We start from the raw sequence: 24,390 nt of genomic DNA on the forward strand, positions 1-24,390 counted from the left end.
AACAAGAAACTGTGATAGTGACGAGAAATCATAATGAAATGAAGAATTCAATAGATCAAATGACAAACACATTTGAGAGACTTAAAAACAGAATGGGCGAAGCAGAAGAGAGAATATCAGACTTAGAAGACAGGGAACAGGAAAGGAAACAGGCAAACCAAAGAAAAGAAGAAGAAATTAGAAATCTAAAAAATATTGTCGGGAATCTACAGGATACTATTAAAAAACCCAACATTCGGGTTCTAGGAGTTCCTGAAGGCATGGAGAGGGAGAAAGGATTAGAAGGCATTTTCAGTGAGATACTAGCAGAAAATTTCCCAGGTTTGGAGAAGGACAGAGGCATCTTAGTACAGGAAACTCATAGAACCCCTAATAAACATGACCAAAAGAGATCCTCACCACGACATGTTGTAATCAAACTCACCACAGTGAAACATAAAGAAAAGATCCTAAAATGTGCAAGAGAGAAACGTCAGATTACTCTCAGAGGATCTCCAATTAGACTCACAGCAGACTTCTCATCAGAAACCCTACAAGCTAGAAGGGAATGGCGAGACATAGCCCAGGTACTAAGAGAGAAAAACTGCCAGCCCAGAATATTATATCCTGTAAATAAAAGTTTAATAAATGGAAAAAAAAACCAACATCAAGCTTTCTCAGCAGATGTTGGAGTAGATGGGTAGATCAGAAGTTGAGGACTGAGGCAGAGCAAAGTGTACCAAGTTTAGAGATCATCATCCTGAAACATCAAGCTTCACCTGAACTGATAGCAGGCCTATAGGCTTGTGGGCAACTATTGGATAAATAGCCTCTATACTAGATATTTCCATTTGCAATAATGTGAATGTGATTTGTCCCCTCCAAAACTATGTTGAAATTAAATTCCCATTATGAGATATTAAGAGGAAGGACTGGGGCAGCATTGAGGTGCAGCAGGTTAAGCTGCTTCTTGGGACACTCATGTTCCATATGCGAAGGCCAGCTCAAATCCCAGATACTCTGCTTTCCATCAGACTTCCTGCTGATGTTCCTAGGAGGCATATATTTGGGTTCCTGCCATCCATGTGAGAGATCTGGATGGAGTTCCTGGATCCTGGCTTCAGCCTGGCCCAGACCTGGCTGTTGCAGGCATTTGGAAAATGAAGCAGTGGATAGAAGAGCTCTCTCTCTCTCTTGAGCTCTCTCTCTTGAGCTCTCTCTCTTGAGCTCTCTCTCTCTCTGTGCTCCCCCACCCACTATGTCACTTTGCCTGTCAAATAAGCAATAAATCTTTTCTTAAAGCAATGGTTGGTTTAAGGCCATTATGGCATAGCTGGCAAAGCCGCCATTAGCACACCAACATCTCACATGTTCATGTCCTGGCTGCTCCTATCTAGCTCCCTACTAATGGCCTGGGAAAAGCAGCAGAGGATGGCCCAGGTACTTGGGCTCTTACTACACACATGCGAGACTTTGATGATGTTCCTGGCCCCTGGCTTCTGCCAGGCTCAGCAATGTCCATTGCAGACGTTTGGGGAGTGTAACAGCAGATGGAAGACTTCTCTCTCTCTTTCTCTCTCTCTCTCTCTTTCTCTCTCTCTCTCTAACTCTGACTTTCAAAAAATGAGTAAATCTTTATAAAAAAAAAAAAGGTTGAACAAAGTATGATTTTTAAGAAGTGATTGGGATTCTGCCTTCATGATTTAATTAATCCAATCATGCAAGTAACAGATTACTAGGTTAATGGATTATGGTGAGAGTGAGTGTGCCACAAAAGCCAGTCTGGGTAGTCTCTTACACACTCCTTGTCTCTCATCATGTGATAACCTGCCCCACTTCAGTACTCTGCCAGCAAGAAGGCTATCACCAGATGTGGGCCTTAGACCTTGGACCGGAACTGTGAGCCAAAGTAAACTTCTTTCCTTTATAACTTTCCCAGTCTGTGGTATTGTATTATTAGCAATGGAAAACGGACTAAGCCACCACTGTCCCCTCCAGTTGGTGCCCTATCCTCTCCAGTTGGTTCTGGGTCCCCTCATGCTACCCACATGATTATACAAATAGGCTGTGTTGCTTTCTGGTGCCCAGCTGGGTTTGACCAAGCAGAAGCACCAGGAGGTCAGATGGTATGTGGCAGATTCTTTATATCGTTAGTTTCCACCCTGCAGGGTACTACTGGCTAACTGGGCCCTTGGAATCAAGGTCCCAAATTGTAGAAGTCAGCTTCTCCAAGCTTCCTCTCTGCCTTCACTTTTGTCAATGATCTCAGCCTCTGCTCTCTGGGACCAAAGGCTGCAAGGTGGTCTGCCTTCATCGGCCACTGGATACCACATTCTCCCGTGCATTTTGAATTTTACTAACAGCATGCCTACATCATTAAAACTGTAGCACCATTGTTAAAATTGTTCTATTTTATTATTAGCTAGTGTTGATCTCCTACTGTGCCTAACTTAGAAATCAAACTATATTACAGATCTGTAAGTACAGAAGATGATAAGTAGATGACAGACATAGGGCTCTTTGCCTCCCATGGTTTTTTAACATCCACTGGGGATCTTAGAAAATATTCCTTGCAGATACTCTTTATCTGAGTAAATTTTTCAGATGTGGTGTGGTGGAGAGGGTACAAGACTGTGAGGGAGAGGATGTGGTCAAGTTTTGGCTCACTTATGTAACTTATGAATGGCCTCTCCATTTCTTAGGTTCCTTATTGGTCAGTGAAGGAAGAAGGCAGCAATCAGTCTCACTTGGGATATTATTGAAATCAATGTCTTTATTTTAATTTCACAAGCCTGAACTGGTTGCATGTCATGCTCTGCGTGAAACAGGATATCACATAAAAATGAAGCCTAGGCCTCCAATAAGGGAGAAACTCCTTTGCGAATTATGTTAAAGTAGATCAAATCTACATTTCTATTTTCAACTAAAAATGTTTCTTGAAATGAGTTCCAGTTTTGTTTAGTGCTCTTTGACTACTACTATAGTCTAACTAGCCCAAGAAAAGCAAACTACACTTGGTCCAGTTAACCTTGTACATATACATTGTGAAAATTTCAAAAATGACTTGTGCAATTAGAAAATTACACAACAAAGGTATTAAACATCCTATCTAATCTTCTATGTCACTCTATTAGAAAATGTGGTTTCTTTGTTTCCACCTGATTGACTTTTAAAGTCTGATGTCAAAATTTTGGCTATAGACCAAGTAACTTTCAAAAATCCATTGTAAAATAGATCTACCATACCACCCAAAAAAGGAAATCCATATATGAGATACCTGCACAGGTCTCAACAAAACAGGTATTTAAAAAATATTTGTTGACTATAAAAAAAAGCTTAAAAATTAGCTGAGCAGACAATTCAGCTATCTATATCTATATGTCTACATTTAAAGTTAATTATCAGGGCTGGCGCTGTGGTACAGTAGGTTAACCTTCCACCTGTGGCGCCAGCATCCCTATGGGCACCAGTTCTAGTCCCAGCTACTCCTCTGCTGATCCAGCTCTCTGCTATGGCCTGGGAAAGAGTAGAAGATGGCCCAAGTGCTTGGGCCCGTGTACCCACATGGGAGACTCAGAAGAAGTTCCTGGCTCATGGCTTTGGATCTGCCCAGCTCCAGCCCCAGCAGCTGCGGCCATCTGGGGAGTGAACTAGCAGATGGAAGACCTTTCTCTCTCTCTCCCTCTCACTGTCTGTAACTCTACCTCTCAAATAAATAAATACAAATCTAAAAAAAAATAAAGTTAATTATCAGTGGAAGGAAAAATGAGCATGTCAAACAATAATTCAGAACAAGAGGTGTCACTGTGTACTGAAATGGAGCTGTGATGGGACAAATGGCCCACCCATCCCAGACATCGTGTGTGGGCAAGGTAGGGGGGAAAAGAGGGGTATGTAGACTTGTCCTCATTATAACTGCCTCTTACATATGTTTGGTCATAGAAGATGACCCAAAGTTCTGGGGGACAAATACACTCCTTACAGGACACATCACCTGGAGAGCAAGCACCACAAATTAATATTTTTAAAATAAAGCTAGTAGTTATGTCATTATCAAAATTATTTTATTCTGGATTTAAAATATGACTTCTTAAATACAATTTTGTTAAAGATTTATTTCAAAGTCAGAGTTACAGAGAGGGAGAGGTAGAAGCAAAGAGAGAGAGAGTGGTCTTCCATCCGCTGATTCATTCCCCAAATGGCCACAATGGCCAAGGTTGCACCAGGTCGAAGCCAGGAGACAAGAGCATCATCCGAGTCTTCTATATGGGTGCATAGGCCCAAGGACTTGGGTCATCTTCTGCCTCTTTCCTAGGAGAAATAGCAGGGAGCTGGATTGGAAGTGGAAGAGCCGGGACTCAAACCAGCACCCATAGGAATGCTGGCACTGTAGATGGTTGCTTAACCTGCTATATCACAATGATGACCCCTAAATATAATTTTTAAGTCCACAGTTTGGTAACTTTCCTTTGGTGTTTCTCCATTTGTAGATACAATACGTGGACAAGACACCTGCCTCTCTTGTCGCCAAGTCGTCAAGTGATGTTGTCAATCATTGATTATGGAAGAAAAGAGGTCATCCTAGGATGTGGAAAGTACCAGCAATGGTAAAAGCTAGGACTGTAAACAGTTCATTCCTGGGATGATGGATAAACCAGGCTGACCGTGACACAAGATTTGAGTGACAGGAAAGAATTCAGAAACTCTGTTTAGAATTGAACTACATGGAAGATTTTAAATGTCAAGCAAAAGCATTTAGACTACATTCCCAATTATAGTGCTCACACACTGTCACTTCCTTCTACAATGTCTCTTGATTCTGCTCCTTCCTTTCCCTTCTTGTTGTGACTGTTTGGCCTGCTCAGGCTAGTCCTTGATCCTGGCAGAGGGTACAACTCAGGGTTACCAATTCCTACCAAGAAGATTCAAATATGGTGGCCGAGGCAAGGATATATTAGCAGGATGTGTACTGACTTCCTGGCCATCCTCTTCTCCCTTAAACTTTGGATTTTTGAGTTCCTTCATCAAATGCAGCCTCCTTCTAGCCTGTAAGGTGACTTTAAGCAGCTTAGAGTGAAGTCCACTTATGATCTCAGAGTGCATAGAACACAGGTGTGATCAAAGTATGAGTAGTTCCCCTGCTCAGGGTCTCACAAGGCTGGAGTCGCGATGTTGGTGCATTCTCACCTGAACTCTAGGTCCTCCACCAAGCTCATAGGTCATAGCAGAGTTCAGATCCTGTAGTTGTAAGGACCAAGGTTCTCTTGCTTAGCTGGCTGTCAGCCAGGGCAACTCTTAGTTCCCAGAAGCCACCCACACTCATATCTTGCCATTAGCACCCTCCATATTCAAAGCAGTGTGGAGAATTTCTCTCATGATGGATCCCTCTCACCCTCCGGTCTCTTGTCAGCAAGAGTCTATCTCCCTCTAACTGGCCCTCCTGCTTAGGTCCAATCCACCAAGGCTAACCTCCCTTTATCTAAACCAACTAATTTGGAACCTTCATAACTTTACAGAAGTGCCTTGATTCATGCTTGATTGAATAACTTGGAAATTTTGTGTGTACATCAGAAAGAACCCTTAGAATTCTGCCCATGACCCCTGCCTCAATCCCATGCTACCTGGTTCAGGTGAAACACTAGGTCACGTGCACAACTAACCCACCCTGATATTATAGTTCAGTTCCAAGAATTGGGTCAGGATGTTTTTTGAAGACAAGACTCCATCACAGCCCAGAATCAAGTCCTTGTTTATGTCCTGTCCTTCCACGTGAATGTCCATTGTTACAGTGTACCAAATTCTCACCTAGGTACAAGTAAACTTTACTCTTTCCAGTCCTCTCCAGGGTTGGGATCCGTCCTTTGCACTTTACTCTGGAGACCTCAGACCTTCCCCCTGTATGTTTGTACTCTGATGCTGGCCAGATGCCTTTTTCTTTCCACACCTGGCTCACCCCCTCAGTCCTCTTTGGATTGCGGCCACATCTCATACCTGAGAATCCATCTGAAGCACTAGAGGCCTTCTCCAAATACAAAATGCTAGACCTTACCCTAAAGTTTCTGATCTCATAGGTCTGGGGTAGGGCTCCATATTTATATTTCCAACAAGTTCTCAGGAGATGCTGATGCTACTGGTTCTGCAGTCATACTTTGAGAATCACTAAATTAGGCCTTCCCTTTCACCTCCCTGTTTTGGTCTCAGGCACCTGATAAAAAATATGCAGCCACTGAGATTACTGCCAGTGACTGCAAACCGAGGTCAACTCAGCATCAAAAACCCACTTCAGTGTTTGTAGACAGCTTCTTGGTTCCACATTATCTGGTGGACACCCAGACCACACTCCAAAAGCCATAGCAACTATCTCCAGGCCACCAGATTTCTCTTCACAGTGACTGTTATTTAATGCAATCAGCAAATATTTATTGAGCACATAATATATGCTGAGGGTTACAATTACAAACAAGGCAGGAATTTCATTTCCTGGCACCTGGAACTTGCAATAACCTGGTAAGTAATCCTGGTCCCATCTTGTGCTGATGCAGCTGGATCAACAGGGACTTGAGTCACCAGTGTTATTAGAAAGGACAGCATGAAACAGAGTTTCATTCACGTATGGGATGGCACAGATGTCACCCCAGTTTTCAAGTGTGATATATCTCTAGAAAGGGTTGACAAGAATTCTAGGCCATGCCAGGGTTCAGTAGATATACTTAGCTGCATCACATTTTTAAGGAGTAATTCATGAAAAGGGCAGCATCAAACTGCAAGTGATTAAGGGCTCCACTGAGGGGACACAAGGGGAAAACTCTCATAAGGTGTTAGGGGAGGGGAGCGGCAAGATGGCGGAATAGGAAGGGAGCACATTGATAGTTCAGCAAGACACACAGGTTAATAAAAGTGGAGATACTGCAGGGTCAAGGAAGAGCAGGGGAAGAAACAGCAGCGGAAACTCTTCCGGAACTAGTGATTCACAGTGGACCTGCGTGGAGAGCGTGGAAGCCCAAGTTCGAGACACCAGCAGCAGACTCAATGCACCAGCGCTGGAACGCGAGGTGAGCCGAACCTCAATAGCCCGAGACACCAGCGGGCAAGCAGAAAGAGGAGACTAGAGGGAACGAGGCTTGAAACTCCGTGGGGAAAAGCTCACCAGGATAACTAGAAGAGAGAGAGGGAAAAAAAAAGTGACCGATACGGACACAAGTTTCTCTCTCTCCGCTCACCTCTCAAAGGCGAGCAAGACAAAGAGCAGGCGCCATTTTGGACATACGTCATAAGCAGGACGACCTCAGGTCTGCACTGGCCCTGAGCCTAGCAGAAAAACCTGACTCTGGGGGGAGGGGTGAAATAACAGGAGATTAGCATCTAACTTGGCAACCCAGTGGGAGACTGCAGGAGAATTGGAGCCCACACTGAGGGCAGCAGAGATTCCCTGTGTGGTCCTTGGGAAAGAGCTTCCAATCTCTGGCTCCTGTGGGTATATCATTCGCCTGCTAACTACCTCCAATTACGTTCAGCTGTGTGGAATTACTTCCCTTTTGAATCAAAAAAAAAAAAAAAAAAGAGAGAGACATTTACCACACCTAACCTGGGAGTGTCATCTTTGACACACCCTCAACCCTGAGGAACCAAACACAGCTCTCAGGCCACACTTATCTCAAGCCTCTAAGGCTCCACCGAAAGCAGACAGTCCACTTAATAAGAGCCATAGTGTAACAAGAAAAAACACCACAGTGAAGAAACCAAATATCTCCAACATGCCATACAACAAACGCAAAAACCGAGGTAACAAGAACAAGGAAGACACCATGACGCCCCCAAATGAAAAAGACACCCCAATTCAAGATTATGAAGATGATGAGATTGAAGAAATGCAAGAAGCAGACCTCAAAAAATTGATAAGAACATTAAGAAGTTCTCAAAAACAAATTCTTGAACTACAGAAATCCTTAATGGACAAGATAGAAAATCTCTCTCGTGAAAATGAAATATTAAGGAGGAATCAAAATGAAATGAAACAACTAGTAGAACAAGAAACTGTGATAGTCACTAGAAATCATAATGAAATGAAGAATTCAATAGATCAAATGACAAACACATTTGAGAGACTTAAAAACAGAATGGGCGAAGCAGAAGAGAGAATATCAGACTTAGAAGACAGGGAACAGGAAAGGAAACAGGCAAACCAAAGAAAAGAAGAAGAAATTAGAAATCTAAAAAATATTGTCGGGAATCTACAGGATACTATTAAAAAACCCAACATTCGGGTTCTAGGAGTTCCTGAAGGCATGGAGAGGGAGAAAGGATTAGAAGGCATTTTCAGTGAGATACTAGCAGAAAATTTCCCAGGTTTGGAGAAGGACAGAAGCATCTTAGTACAGGAAACTCATAGAACCCCTAATAAACATGACCAAAAGAGATCCTCACCACGACATGTTGTAATCAAACTCACCACAGTGAAACATAAAGAAAAGATTCTAAAAGGTGAAAGACAGAAACGTCAGATTACTCTCAGAGGATCTCCAATTAGACTCACAGCAGACTTCTCATCAGAAACCCTACAAGCTAGAAGGGAATGGCGAGATATAGCCCAGGTACTAAGAGAGAAAAACTGCCAGCCCAGAATATTATATCCTGCAAAGCTCTCATTTGTGAATGAAGGTGAAATTAAGACTTTTCATAGCAAACAGAAACTGAAAGAATTTGTTGCCACTCATCCTGCCCTGCAAAAGATGCTTAAAGATGTGTTACACACAGAAACACAGAAACATGGTCACCAATATGAAAGAAGGTAAAGGAAGGAAACCTCACAGCAAAAGATCATAGGAAGCTCAATTTCTCTTTGACATAGAATTACACTCTGATGCTCTGTTAAAGCAATGTGTTAAAGTAATCTAAAAATAAAAAGCAATTCAAATCAATTGGCAATCAACAAAAAGAGTTAAAGATTTTAAAAGCTATTATTAAAATTGCTATATTGGTCTATTATGCTATGTTATATGTGTGTACATATTGTATGTCCACATAGGAAATTTTATTAAGAGTTTTATTTTAAATGGCTTATAGATAAGATTGTCCATAAATTTAAGCTGCTAAAATCAATCAAAGATACATTTTAATTTGTGTGACCTGAATCTGTGTATCATATGTTTTAAACGTGTTGGTAGAAAGAAACTAAAAACATTTTAGCTGGTTGTGCTTAAGTTTACTGGCTAAACAAACTACACCATGTTAGATATTTAAGAGGTGTTTTCAAATACATGATTCTTAAAATTTATAGAAGGCATTGGACCTTCTGGTAAATGTTTTCTTAAGTTGTTATCTAATGGTTGAAACGGTTTGCTAAGTATTCATGTGATATTGCTATTGTCAGCAAGCGATCTAGGACTTGCTCCCTCATTTCTCTATTCTAAGCCCAACTTGTTCTTTCATTTCTCTATTCTCTTCAAGGTAGGAAACTAATTCTATTATGAAGGAATCTGTAGGATGCACAATTTAATCTTTAGACCTTATAAAAGAGATGGCTAACATTTTTCTGTAATAGCTTAGCCAAAATAAGAATTTAAATAATAATCTCATAGCTAGATTCACTTCGCCATCAGCGAAGTATACAGTAAGTAGAAAAAATCTCCCTTTCAGACAAAAGGGAAAGAAAGTTTTAAAGTGAGAATATAATTTTCCTCATGGGCATTGTCTACCTTAGAAAAACTACTACAGAACATGCCTGTGACTATAGACTTGTAGTTCAGGCCACTGAAGATTAGAGATGGGATACGGGCACTCCCTTGACTTGCATCCTCTGGTCTGCTTTAACACAAACCAGGAGGAAAAGAAAGCTAGGCATCAGAAGCAATGGGTGGCAGGCCTATTAATGGCTGATCTGTACAGCGATCTGCCCTCAAGGAGACCCAACAGGCCAGTCCACTGCAGTGGCTTTCAATGTGGTAAGCCTGGGCTTCAGCTGAAGTCAGCTTGTGAAGAGCCCTGGCAGCTCTGCCAAGAGTTGGATCACTGGAAATGGACCTGCCCTGGAGTCGAAGGATGCCCAGGTCAGAGCCACAGATCTTATTGGCTCTAAGCTGAAAAGCCCTTCACTCAGCCCAGCTTCCAAAGTGACCACTGCAGCTGAGGGTATGGTCAAGTAGGGTCAGCAACATTGCAGGCAGAACTGTAAATTTCTTGTTAGAGATGCCCCCTGCCTTTACCTGGCCAGCTCTCCTCCCAGGCCAGCCAAGTAATGAAAGTCAACAGAGTGCCTTCCCCTAGGAGGTTCACACCTCCCTTAGGATATACCCCATGTGAAGAGATAGATAGGTCTGGGCCTCTTAACTTACAAGGCCTAAAGCCCAACAGATTATTATCAAACCCCTTCTATCAGGTTCTATTTGCCTCTCAATCAGAAAACTTAATTGTAGCTTAGACAGCACCTTTCTTAGCACATCTAATAATGACTCTGTTCTTTGTTCTAGACCCTGTCTAGCACACTTAGGCCTCATTCCTTTGTAATCATAACCTCTACTCTACCACCAATGGCTCTACTCCCAACCTGTGTGTACTGATGGTCCTCTTCCCCACTTAATGCTGTATAATTGTTCAAACCTGGTAAATGCCACTCTTAGGATCATTGGTTACTATCCTCACTCTGTCTTTTATGACCTTGTCTAAATATGATCAGAGTCGGCAAACTTGGAAGGCTTCCATAGCCTTGGCAACTCATGACGACAGCCTAGGGTGATTACTGGCGCCATAAACTAGAGTGTCAATTTGTTGGGTCAACAACAAGAGCCACTGTGCACTTGCTCCTCATGTGGGATCTCTGTCCTTAATGTGCTGTACATTTTGATTTAATGCTATAACTAGTACTCAAACAGTATGTTTCACTTTGTGTTTCTATGTGGGTGCAAACTGTTGAAATCTTTATACTAAATTGATCTTCTGTATATAAAGAGAATTGAAAATGAATCTTGATGTGAATGGAAGGGGAGAGGGAGCGGGAGAGGGGAGGGTTGTGGGTGGGAGGGAAGTTATGGGAGGGGGAAGCCATTGTAATCCATAAGCTGTACACTAGAAATTTATATTCATTAAATAAAAGTTAAAAATAAAATAAAATAAAAAAAAATAAGGTGTTAGGGGCAGCAAGACAAAGAGAATATTTCGTAGGCTAAGGTAGAATGCCCCTATTTAGAGGTTAGTTGGCAGTTTCTGATGGTTGGGTAAGCTTAAGTTTGGTTTTCATGGGTTATGACCATTTATTCTGATCTGGATTCCAGATGGCTTGTAAAGGAACTCAAGGAGATGTAGCATCTCAGCCTAAGGGCCTCCAAGTTCATTGCATTAACAACAGATCCTGGATAGCAATATCTATCCTGAGGGAGGGAAGAATGACTGTAAGGGACTCCTGCTTGGGAGTAGAGGAGAACATTTCACCCATGAGTGGTGACTATTGGTAAAGCATCCAATTAGATGGGAAAACACAGAAGGAAGAAAGAAAGAAATAAGCAAGAATGCCCAGTATCTCCAGCACAATTTAGCACTGTCCTAAGGGTACTCAACAGGTGTAAGAACTGAAAAGGAAGTGAGCAAGAGTTTGGCCTGGAGCGATGCTGACATTCCATATCAGAGCACCTGGGTTCCACACTTGGCTTCAGCTTCTGACCCCATCTTCCTGCTAAAGCAGACTCTGGGAAGCAGCAGAGATGGCTCAAGTACCCGAGATATTGCCACCCACGTGGGAGAGTTGGATGGAGTTCTCTGCTCCTGGCTGTGGCTCAATGCAGTCCAGCTATTTTGGTCATCTGGAAGTGAAACAGTGAATAGGAGCCCTCTCTTTTTCTCTCCTTTATCTGTCTCTCCAATAAAAAATAAATAAATAATTTTAGAAAGAATTTAAAGGGAAGAAGTACAATATGTCTATCTATGGATAATATCATTGTATATTTGTAAAACCCAGCACTATTGATTGACAAACTAGAGTACAAAATTTAGTAAGATGGCAGGATAGAACATTAACATACAAAAACTGATACTATAATACATAAATAAACTACTCATTGGAAGATATAACTAAAGGAACAAATTGCTCACCTATACCTGGTATTCACCTCATTCTGGGGCAAAGAAGAAAACTAATTGTCAGCCCTCCTTGGGGTAGGCGAGGCCATATGTCTAATTGCATTGGACAAAATCTGAGTAGAGTTGACTAGAGTCACTTCCAGCTAAGACATATAAGAATTAATGAGTCCCGCCTGCTCTGTCTCTATCCCCTCAGGGCTGAGACGTGACGTTATTGATGGTGGTGCCACAAAAAGGAAGCATTCAGGCTGGCAGGTGAACTGCAGTCACCTAATGTGCATCAGCCTGAGAGACACAGCCTGATTTATTTTGTGACTGGGATCTGTGGCTTTACTATTCCCACAGCATCGCCTAGCTTCTTACAGTGGCAGAAAGTGAGAAATCTGTATTAGGAAACTTGCAAATATTGCCTAGAGACATAAAACTGGACTTGTAATATAACAAAAGAAATCCCAGCTATCTAGATAAGAAGGTCTAACATCATAACGATGTCAATCCCTCCAATGCCAGTTTATATTTTTGATCTTAATAAAAATGCCAACAGTATTTCTTCCTGAAACAGAGCAAGCTGATAAGTGGGTAAGAAAACATGAAAAAGAACAGCAAAAGTTAAGGAATGGCCCTATCGGATAATAAAACAGAAATATAAAGCCTCAATACTTGAAACAGTATGGTCCACATATATATGGGTGAACCAAGAAATGTAAATAAAACCTAGAAACACACACAAATATACGTGAGAATGTAGTACACAATAAAGGCATATATGATAAAGATGGATCTTTTAAAGAAATGATGTTAGTGTACCTGGTAACTCGAAAATGTAAAATTGAATCCACACTTCACTCTATGTCCATAGGAATTGGAGATTAGCGAGTGTTATGGGCTGAGTAGAACTTGTCCCAAAACTCACAGATATTTAAACTCTAATTTCTTTCTTTCTTTCTTTCTTTCTTTTTTTTTTTTTTTTTTTTTTTTTTTGGACAGGCAGAGTGGATAGTGAGAGAGAGAGACAGAGAGAAAGGTCTTCCTTTTTGCCGTTGGTTCACCCTCCAATGGCCGCTGCGGCCGGCACATCGCGCTGATCCGAAGCCAGGAGCCAGGTGCCTCTGGTCTCCCATGCGGGTGCAGGGCCCAAGCACTTGGGCCATCCTCCACTGCCTTCCCGGGCCATAGCAGAGAGCTGGCCTGGAAGAGGGGCAACCAGGATAGAATCTGGCGCCCCAACCAGGACTAGAACCCGGTGTGCCAGTGCCGCAAGGCAGAGGATTAGCCTATTGAGTCACGGTGCCGGCCTAAACTCTAATTTCTTAATGTTAATGTTAATTATTGATGGATTAAAGGTGAAGACTTAGTCTAACTCTCCCAGCTAGGAGGTGAGGCCAGTGAGAGGTCATTAGGTCATTAAGGGGCATGCTCACGGGAGGGTGGTTCTTGTAAGAGGGTTGACTACTGTTTGAGTTCAAGTTCAGCCTAGGTTTTGTCTGTTTGTTAGCTCATCATGTGATAGCTCCTGTGCACCCACCCATATTGGAGTGCTGGATCAAGTCTCAGCTGCTCTGCTTTCCATACAGCTCTCTGCTAATGCATTTGGGAAGACAGTAGATGATGGCCCAAGCAGTTGGGCCCCTTCCACACAAGTGGGAGATCTGAATGGAGTTACAAGCTCTTGGCTTCAGCTTGGCCCAGGTCTGGCCATTGCAGCCATTTGAGTAGTGAACCAACAGACAGATCTTTCTCCCTCTCTCTCTCTCTCTCTCTCTCTCCCTCTGCCTCTCTCTCTCTTCCTCCCTCCCTCCCTCCCTTTTCCCCCCACCTTCTCTTTTTGTCACTCTGCCTTTTTTAAAAAAATATTTACTTTATTTATCTAGAAGAGTTACAGAGAGAGGTAGAGACAGAGAGAGAGGTCTTCCATCCACTGGTTGACTCCCCAGATGGCCACAACAGCTGGAGCTGCGCCAATCCGAAGCAAGGAGCCAGGAGCTTCTTCCAGGTCTCCCACATGAGTGCAGGGGCCCAAGGACTTGAGCCATCTTCTACTGATTTCCCAGGCCATAGCATAGAGCTGGATTGGAAGAGGAGCAGCTGGGACTAGAACCGGTGCCCATATGGGATGCTGGCACCTCAGGACAGGGCGTTAACCCACTGCACCACTGCGCCACAGCACCAGCCCTGTCACTCTGTCTTTTAAATAAATTTTTTAAAGTGGCCATAAAAGAGTCAATGCAACCTACAAGCATACAAAGCTATCTTAATAACCAACAGGAAAAATTACTGTTACGCAGTGACCATTAAAATTTCTGTAGAAACATTGAACTTTCTTACTTTTGAGTAGAACTGTGAAACTAGCATTACCCAGTACAGTTTAATTTAAAACATTGAATATTAAAGCAGTTTGTTCATATTTCTTCATAAAATATGTATTAAGAGTATTTTGCTGATTGCTCAAGTACTTGGGTCCCTGCCACCATGTGGGAGACCTGGATTGATTTGCAGACTCCTGGCTCTGGCATGGCCTAATCATGACTATTATGGCATTCCAAGAGTAAATCAATAGATAGAAGATCTGTCTCTTTCTTTCTGCCTCTCTGCCTTTCAAGTAAATACAATTTAAAAAAACAAAGACTACTTTACAGTTTCTAAAAGAAGTTATTGTCCAAATCTGGAAGAACTTAAGTCTTCTCAGATGAGCATGAACATAGCTCATGAACATACTTTTGAGCAAAAGCAGCTGGACACACACACACACACACACACAGAGGGAGGGAGATGTACTGTATGACTCCTTTTACATTAAGTTCAAAAACAGCCAAAGCAAATCTATAGTGTCAGGCCAGTGAAGTATGGGGAACCATGACTCAGAGGGGACACAATGAAAGGTGTTTGGGGTGCTGATAATTTCAGTTACCTTGATCTTAGTTTTGTGACCTTATGAAATTTCATTGAACTATGCATTTATGACTTGTGCATTTTTGGTAGTAATAGTATACTTTAATAATTTTCATTTTTAAAATGATGCAGGAGGCTGGGAGAATTAAGAGGGATCAAGGGAGTTTGGATAAAGAAATAGGGGAAGCTGATGTGGTTCATTAACTATGACAACTCTATAAATACCAATATAAGATGTTAACAGTAAGGGAAGCTGGATGCAGGGCATGTAGAACTCTTTTTTGTTTTAATTATTTTAAAGATTTTATTTATTTATTTGAAAGGTAGAGTTACAGACAGAGAGATGGAGAGACAGAGAGAAAGGTCTTCCATCTGCTGGTTCAAGCCAGTAGCCAGGAGCTTCTTCTGGGTCTCCCATGAAGCCACAGGGGCCCAAGCATTGGACCATCTTCCACTGCTTTCCCAGGCCAGAAGCAGAGATGTGGTTCGAATTGGAGCCTCTGGGACATGAACCTGTGCCCATAAGGGACTCCAGGACCACAGGCAGAGGCTTAGCTTACCATGCCACAGTGCCTGCCCTGAGGACTCTTTGCACTATTTTTTTTTTATTTTTGTAAATTTAAAACTATCCTGAAATTAAAAGTTGATTTTTTAAAAGAAATAATGAGGCATATAAAAAAGTCTCAGGCATAAATTAGAAGGTGACCCTCACATGTCAAAGTTGTGATAATTTCAGCATCAAATAATAATAATAATAATAACAATGATTTTAGCAGATTTAAGTGCATTTAATCAATGAAATCATGACTTTCCTGATAATTTAAAAAAACAGAAATTCAACAAGTACCTCATGCAACATATTTGATGAATTGCTATGGAGTTATACCGTACTATATGATTTCATTTATTTATGTTTTTATTTGAAAGGTGGACACAGAGAGAGACTGACAGACAAGCAGATATCTTCCATCCACTAATTCATTCCCCAAATGCCTACAATAGCTGGGATTGGGCCAGGAGCCAGAACTCAATCCAAGTCTTCTATGTGGATGACAGGAACCCAAGCACTTGAGCCATCATCTGTTGCCTCCCGGAGTGCTTATTAGCAAGAAACTAGAATGGGGAACAACAGTGGCATTCAAACCCAGACTCTCCAACATGGGTTGCAGGTGTCTCAAGAGACATATAACTACCACGCCAAATGCCTGTCCCTATGATTCCATGCACATTTTAGCTTTTTTGAAATGACAAGAGTATTCTAGAAATGCAGAACAGATTAGTGACAGTCAATGGTCAGGGACTGAAAGAGGGTGATGGGAGTGGGAGTGTGGTGGGTGTGGTTACAAGAAAGCAATTTACAGGATCCTTGTAGTGATGAAGCTGCTCAGTATCTCGACTGAGGTGTTAGATACACAAACTTAGACATGTGATGAACTGTAAAAAATTAAATATACATGTGAACACACACATGAGTAGAAATAAAATTGGAATGTTTAATAAAATGAAGCACATTGTATTGATTTGATTTCTCAACTATGATAATGTACTATAGCTTTTCAAAATATTATTAATATAAAACATGTGGATGAAAGGTACACAGGTGCCTCTATATTATTAGTTACAACTATATGTGAATTTGCCATTATCTCCATAAATTGCATTTTTTATAAAGAGAACCCCAAAATAGCAATTATTTGAAGCATCCATTCAACCAACTCCTTACTTAGAAAATCAGCAACTAAAGGGAAATAACTAAGCATTTCCAGCAGATAACTATATTTCCAGGACACCCAATGAAAACAGACCCTTATAGAAGAAAGCCAGCTAACAAGATAGAAGGAATGACTGAATAAGAAAATAATCATTAAGTAACATCTGATAAAATTATTGACATACAAGGGTTGTCAGTGTTAAGTATATGGATTTAATACTGATATATGTTTACAACTCATAAATGGGAAGCTATCACCATCTAATTGAGAAATGTCAGATGTCCATTACTCTAGTCCAGCAAACAAAATAGTATCATAATACAAGTTAACCAGCCATTTAAGTTTCCTGATGTGTTGCCAACTACACAGCACCTATCATATGTGTAGGTAAAAAATGCTTAACATGTATCCTTAAGCTTCTATATCTAACCTTCAGCTTATAGGAGAGAGAACAACTTACATCTCAAAGCACCAGTCATAAAAATTCAAAGATATGGAAACTCATGGGACAGTGGTTCAAGCATCTTCAATACTGCAGGGTCAGAGCGGTGTTGTATGATAGCAGGTTAAGCTGCTGCCTGCAATACCAGCATACCATACAAGCGCTGGTTCAAGTCCCACCTTCTCCACTTCCATCCACTTCCCTGGGAAAACAGCAACAGAAGACACAAGTACTTGGGCCCCTGCCATCCATGTGGGAGACCCAGATGGAGTTCCAGGCTCCTGGCTTCAGCCTAACTCAACCTTGGTCGTTGTGGCCATTTGGGGAGTGAACCAGTAGATGGAAGACCTTTCTATTACCCCCCCCCCTCTCTCTGTAACTCTGCCTTTCAAATAAATAAAATAAACCTTTTTTAAAAAATACTGCAAGGTCAGGGACTTAAGGGGAGCAGGGTTGGGTGGGGGGCAGAGTGGTTATAGCAGAGACATGTGCACAACACATTCCAAAAGCTTCTCTACACTCTCCTACTTCCCCTGCAGTAAAGTGGCGGCCACACAGCCAGTTCTGGCCAAAGAATTATGTGTGTGTCAGTTTGGGGTCAAGATAATTAAGAGCCAATGTCTCCTCCCCTTTGCTCTATTGGAGAACATGATATAAATGGTCTAAAGTAAGATGGGTTAAGCCAAAAGAGACTACTTTTTCTAACTTTTGTGGAGTTAAACAAGTGAAATGCCAGGATTTGTTGGCTACAATGTGTAGCATTAATTATTCTCTACCAATACAGGGATGTTCTGAATTGAAAGGGACTCAAGCACAAAGCAACTACTGGATTAGATCTTGATCTGGCTAAACTGCTCAGAGGGATATCTCAGGGTCAGTTAGAGAAAATGGACTGGGTATTCAGCAAGATATACAATTTTGACATGCAAAGATGGAGATTATTAAAAAGCAAGTTATGAAACTTCAGAATATGTGAAATATACTTCAGTATATTTCTTTTACAGTACATGGAAGTAACAGAAGGAAGTGTCTAAATAAGACCAGTGTCTGCTAATAATAACTGATAGAATTAAAAAGGAGAGAAATTGGTCGGTGCCGCAGCTCAATAGGCTAATCCTCCGCCTGCAGCACCGGCACCCCTGGTTCTAGCCCTGGTCGGGGCACCAGATTCTGTCCCAGTTGCTCCTCTTCCAGTCCAGCTCTCTGCTGTGGCCCGGAAGTGCAGTGGAGGATGGCCCAAGTGCTTGGGCCCTGCACCCCATGGGAGACCAGGAGAAGCACCTGGCTCCTGGCTTCGGATCAGCGAGGTGCGCCGGCCGCAGCGCACCAGCTGCAGCGGCCATTGAGGGGTGAACCAACAGAAAAGGAAGACCTTTCTCTCTGTCTCTCTCTCTCTCACTGTTCACTCTGCCTGTCAAAAAAAAAAAAAAAAAAGGAGAGAATGATCCAACATGGGAAGCAGGATACCCAGCAGACTCATAGAATGGCAAATGCCCTAAACAGCACTCTGGCTTCAGAATCAGCCCTTAAGGTATTCAGATCTTGCTAAAATGCCCATGAGAGTTTCACAGGCATGGAAAGCCAAGACACTGTGGCAAAAAATTACCTAAATGAAAGATCTCTGCAAGTGAGTTCCCAGTGGAAAGAACGGGCCATCAAAGAAGAAGGTCCTTTTCTCTGAAGGTAGGAGAGAACTTCCACTTTGATTATGACCTTGTCTAAATAAAGTTGCAGTTTGTGAACTCAAGAGGCTTCCATAGCCTTGGCAGCTCATGACAAGAGCCTCAGGTGATTACTGAGTGTCAGTTATTAAATCAACAACAGGAGTCACTGAGCACTTACTCTCCATGTAGGACCTCTGTCCTTACTGTATTATACTATGAGAATTAATGGTAAAATTAGTCTTCAAACAGTACTTTATACTCTGTGTGTCTGTGTGAGTGCAATTTGCTGAATTCTTTAGTTAGTATATACTAAGTTGATCTTCTGTATATAAAGATAATTGAAAATGAATATTGATGGAGAATGGGATGGGAGAGAGAGTAGGAGCTGGGATGGTTTGTGAGTGGGAGGGAGGTTATGGGGGGAAAAAACTGCTATAATCCAAAAGTTGTACTTTCAAATTTGTATTTATTAAATTTTATTAAAATTTTTATTTATATTTATTAAATAAAAGATTTCTAAAAAAGAAGGAAGTGTCAACACTGGCAAGCTTTGTGTATCACTAATAATATGGTCATTTCATTTTATTTTTGCTAATCTATATTGGACACATAATTGTTTTCATAAAAGTAAAAAGATTATTTTTAATTAAAAAAAAACTTGTCCAGACCAAAGCAGAAAAGTCACAAACAGGAAGTGGTCTACGTAGACTGAGTTTTTGTGAAGGAACAGAACAGAGTCAAAACCTGAGAAAAATCACAGGAGAGAAGGCTCAGGGAGCCTTGCTGGTGCTAAAATTGCTTTTCAGAAGCAACCTTTTGGCTAAACCTGTTTGTTCCATAGGCAAACAAGGAGATTACATGGCCAATAAGGAGAGCCTGCCAGAACTGAGCACAGCCCAGCAGAACAAGCTGAAACATCTGACCATCATGAGCCTGGCATTGAGAATGAAGTGCATTCCCTTCTCTGTGCTTCTGAAAGACCTGGGGATGCAGAATCTCCAGGAACTGGAAGACCTTGTCATTGAGGCTGTCTACCCTGACATCACCCAGGGCAAGCTGGACCAGTGAAACCACTGCCACAAGTAGATTTCTGCATTGGCCATGACATCCGAAAGAAGGCTATCAATAACACTGTTAAGACCTTGCATGAATGGTGTAATGGCTGTGAAACAGTTCTGCTTGGCATTGAGCAGCAGGTCCTGAGAGCCAACCAGTACAAAGAGAACCACAACCGGGCTCAGCAGCAGGTGGAAGAAGAGGTTACCAACATCAAGAAGAAGCTCAAAGCTACCACGTCCTCCTCGGCCCAGGAAATGGAGCAGCAGCTGACCGAGAGGGAGTGTCCCTCTCATGCTGAGCAGAAGCAGCCCACCAAGATGTCCAAAGTGAAAGGTCTTGTCTCCAGCCGCCACTAGGGCTGGCTGGGCCAGCTGGTACTCACCAGGCCTGGTCAGGCGGGGAGAAGACATGAAGGACCTATTTCCTCCCCCTCCCTACCTGCAGAGAGATCTAGACCTGCCCATTTCCTCACCAGCACCTCCCTACTCTGTTGGTGTTATTACAGAAAAACCATGACTCCTTCCCCTGCCCCACTCCCTCCCTCCCAGGTTCACCCTTCAGACTCAGGGGCTCCATGGATGCCATTCTTGTTAACAGGTGGACACTGCCTGGCTTCCCTCTAGGAGGTTCTCTGTGTAAGGGCTTGGCTCCCTCCCAGTTTTCCTTTTGCTCATGCCATTTTGTCAGGCTGATTACAAGCCAGAATCAGCTGTAACTGGCCCACATGGATGGCTGCGGAGTAGAACCCCCTCTGAATTAGGGAGGTACTCTTTCTGCAGCATGTGTACCCATGGTTCCCACAATGGTACAGGTGATCTCTAGCTAGATATCCATGCCCTTCTTTTCCTTCTCCTGCCTTTCCCTGTTGGATGCTCTAGTTCAGGCCATGGAGGGATGTGACACTGGGCTATATTTACTAAACCTGCAGATTTTCAGCCTTATTAACCCAGCTCTGGTCTCCACTAGCTGGGAGTGCTGGACTGCCCAAGTGTGGGGATCTGAGCATACATGGAGGGACTGCGGGAGCTGTGGGCAGAAGGGGTTTCTCCCAGTCTGGTGTCCTCTACTGACTGCTCCTCCTGCTGCCTCCAGCTCCTCAGCCGCTCACAGAGGCTGTCTGCCACATGCATTCCAGGCTCTTTCATGCCTCCCGGCTGTGGGGTTGGTGAGGCCAAGGCCTTATGTCTAGGGAAGGACTGTGGCTGCTTCTGTCTCTTCCTTTCCACCCCTCCCTGGACAGTGACCCAGAGTCCCTGATGATGGCATTCTCTCAGCAAGAGAAAAAGACTTGACTAGACTTTCTGAACTTGAACAGTTTCAGGTTATATTTTAATTTTTTTGTACAGGTTCTTATTCTAACACATTTCAACATGCTTTTTTAAAAAAAAAAAAAAAGAAGAAGAAGAAGAAGCAACCTTTTATCAAAGGCCATTGAAGTCTTCCCCAACACTGTACCCAATCCCCACTAGGTAGGTCTTCCTTAGCTTTAAAGGGCCCTGAAACAGTGCCATCCAGTAGAACTCTCTGCAAGAAGGGAAATGTTCCAGTCTCTGTAGTCCAATATGGTAGCCACAAGCCAAATGTGACATTAACCATTTTAAATATGACTGGTTGATTACAAATTAAATTCAAAGCTCCATAGACAGTTTTTTGTTTGTTTGTGCTATAACTAAATACCTTCGGGAATTTGTTTCCTTCAGAAGTTCAGGATGAGAAGTCCAAGATCAAAGCATCCACATTCAAAGCCTGCTGAGGCCTTTCCACAGGTGGAAGGCCACAGGTGGCTAGCTAGTTTCCTTGAACCCGTCGTGGTTTTTTGTTTGGTTTTGTTTTAACTTTTATTTAATAAATATAAATTTCAAAAGTACAACTTTTGGATAATAGCAGCTTTTTCTCCCCATAACCTTCCTCCCACTCACAAACCATCCCATCTCCCACTCCCTCTCCCATCCCATTCTCCATCAAGATTCATTTTCAATTATCCTTATATACAGAAGATCTACTTAATATTTACTAAGTAAAGATTTCAACAGTTTGCACCCACATAGACACACAAAGTATAAAGTACTGTTTGAATACTAGTTTTACCATTAATTCACATAGTACAACACATAAAGGACAGAGATCCTACATGGAGAGTAAGTGCTCAGTGACTCCTGTTGTTGATTTAACAATTGACACTCTTATTTATGACGTCAGTAATCACCTGAGGCTCTTGTCATGAGCTGCCAAGGCTATGGAAGCCTCTTGAGTTCACAAACTGCAACTTTATTTAGACAAGGCCATAATCAAAGTGGAAGTTCTCTCCTCCATTCAGAGAAAGATTCCTCCTTCTTTGATGGCCCATCCCTTGAACCCTTTGATAAGTCAATAATCCACTCAAGAGGGAGGATCCCTCTTGACCTAATCACCCCTAAAAGGCCCCACCTCTTAGCAACATTTTAGCACTTAGGGATTAAATATCAACCTAGGAATTTGGGGAGGTGTTCAGACCATAGCTTTTAGGCCCTGGTACTATTCCTGTGTTACTTCCCAATGGCCCAAAAGTCTTGACTCATCCCAGCATCAACTTTGAAGTCTTGGCAGTCACCCTGATGTCACAGCTCCTCTAGGCATTGCTCTGAGGTAGACCCATCCCCAGGCAAGTTCTGTGCCTGGGACCCAAGGTTTTCTGCAGAGTCCTTTGAATTTCAGGTGCAGAAAGCCACACCCCCTTAGCTTCTACACCCTGTGTCCCTACAGAGCTAGCACCACTGCGTGCCACCAAGGTATACCACTTACACCCTCCAGAGCAGCAGCCAAAGCTGAACTTGAGCCCTCTTGAGCCACCACTGGGGCAGTCAAGGAGCCCTGCACCAGAGACATGGAGCAACCATGAGCAGCAAACCTCAAGGTCTCACTGGCACCCTGGAGCTCCTGCCCTGAGATGATTTTACACCCAACCTCTCAGCACTCAAGGTGCTGCAGTGAAGGAAGTAGCCTTGAAGATCTCCAAAGTACCCTTGATGTCATTCTTCCATTGCCTTGATGAATAGTATCTGTTTTCCTTATATCCATACTAATTTTTTCAAATGTGTGCTTGACCACACTCTTAATATTCTCTACAGAATAAGCCATGTTATTCTTCACAAGCCGGCCAGGTTAAAAAAATTCCCAACTCTTTTTAAATTGTACTTCCCTTTGAATTATGAATTCAATGCTTAATTCTCTTCTCCTCTCACATTTCACCATAAGTAATCAAGAGAAGAAACACAGCACCTTGAACATTTTGCTTGGAGAATTCTTTTACCAAATAAAGGAAGGCACTTCAAAAAGTTCACAGAAACTGGAATTAAAATATAATTCATTTGGTGGGAAAAATTTTTTGAAATCTATGCTTACTTGTTCTGATCCATGCTTGCAAATTCTGCCTTTCACAAAATAGTAGGACATGGACATAGTTCAGACAAGTTCTTTGCCAAATTTGTAGCAAAGATGGCCTTACCTCCAGTTCCCAGTAAGATACTTCTCATTTCTATTTAAGGCTTCATCAGAATGGCCTTTTCTCTCCATATTTCTACCAATATTACAATTAAAACCACCTAGATAACTTCTAAGAAGACTGTAGGTCTGTCTCTGAGCCCTCACCAGGATTGACTTCAACACTGAAATCTAGACTTTTTCTAGCATGATCTTAAAAATGATTTAAGTCTCTACCCATCTCTCAGCTCCAAAACTACATCTACATTTTCCCATATTTGTTATCAGCACCACCCCATTTCTCTGTACTGAATTTGAATCTTCACCAGTTTGTGCTGCTGTAACAAAATACCTGAGACTGGATAATTTATAAATAAAAAAATTTCTGTCTCATAGTTATGGGGCTGGGGAGTCCAAAAGCAAAATGCCAGCTATGTGGTGTCTGGTGAGAGCTGATGGATGCCTACAGGGTGGTCCCTTCTTGCTGCACCCTCTGGAGGTGATGAACACAATATCCTGAGTTGGAGAAAGAGATGCAAAGGGCAGAGAAGTCAAAAAACAGCCAGATGGTTCCCTCAAGGGCTTTTATAAGGTAGCACATGCATTTGTCAGGGTGGAATCCTTGTGACATAATCATCCCCCAGAGCTCCCAACTCTTAATAAGATTGTGGTTAAGCTTCAACACATGAACTTTTAGAAACATTCAGGCCCTCACAGATGAAACAGTATAGCCTTGGCTCCTTAGACAAAATCCCAAATCCTGGTTGAATTCACTGGATCCTAACTCAGCCACTGAAAGCCCTTGGTGTCAAGGTCAAAAGGTAGCTCAGTGTGCTCTGGGATGTGAAGCTTTGTTCAGGGTCTTGGCTTCTCTTTGGACAGGAGGCAGACTCATCTGGATTTGGACATGTGTATTTGCTAAATTTTTCTGCTTCTGATGTTTATATTTTTTAATTTTATAATTTATTTTTATTCAAAAGGCAGAGAGAGAGAAAGAGAGAGGAGAGAGAGAGGTGGGGGGGGGGGGTCTTATCTGCTGCTTCATTCCCCAAATGCCCACAACAGCCAGGGCTAGGCCAAGCCAAAGCCAGGATCCAGGAACTCAATACAATTTTCC

At 42.3% G+C, this 24,390-nt stretch overlaps 1 protein-coding gene across 1 annotated transcript; it reads left to right on the top strand.

Moving 5' to 3' along the window:
* The first annotated feature begins 19,613 nt into the window (after window positions 1-19,613).
* On the top strand, window positions 19,614-20,170 carry LOC133758419 (COP9 signalosome complex subunit 7b-like). Its single transcript, XM_062189576.1, is given in 2 exon segments — window positions 19,614-19,824; window positions 19,827-20,170. Coding segments are annotated over 2 exon segments (555 nt in total).
* Window positions 20,171-24,390: the final 4,220 nt, after the last annotated feature.

This window comes from Lepus europaeus, chromosome 4, assembly GCF_033115175.1.
Source record: "Lepus europaeus isolate LE1 chromosome 4, mLepTim1.pri, whole genome shotgun sequence".
Classification (NCBI taxonomy): domain Eukaryota; kingdom Metazoa; phylum Chordata; class Mammalia; order Lagomorpha; family Leporidae; genus Lepus; species Lepus europaeus.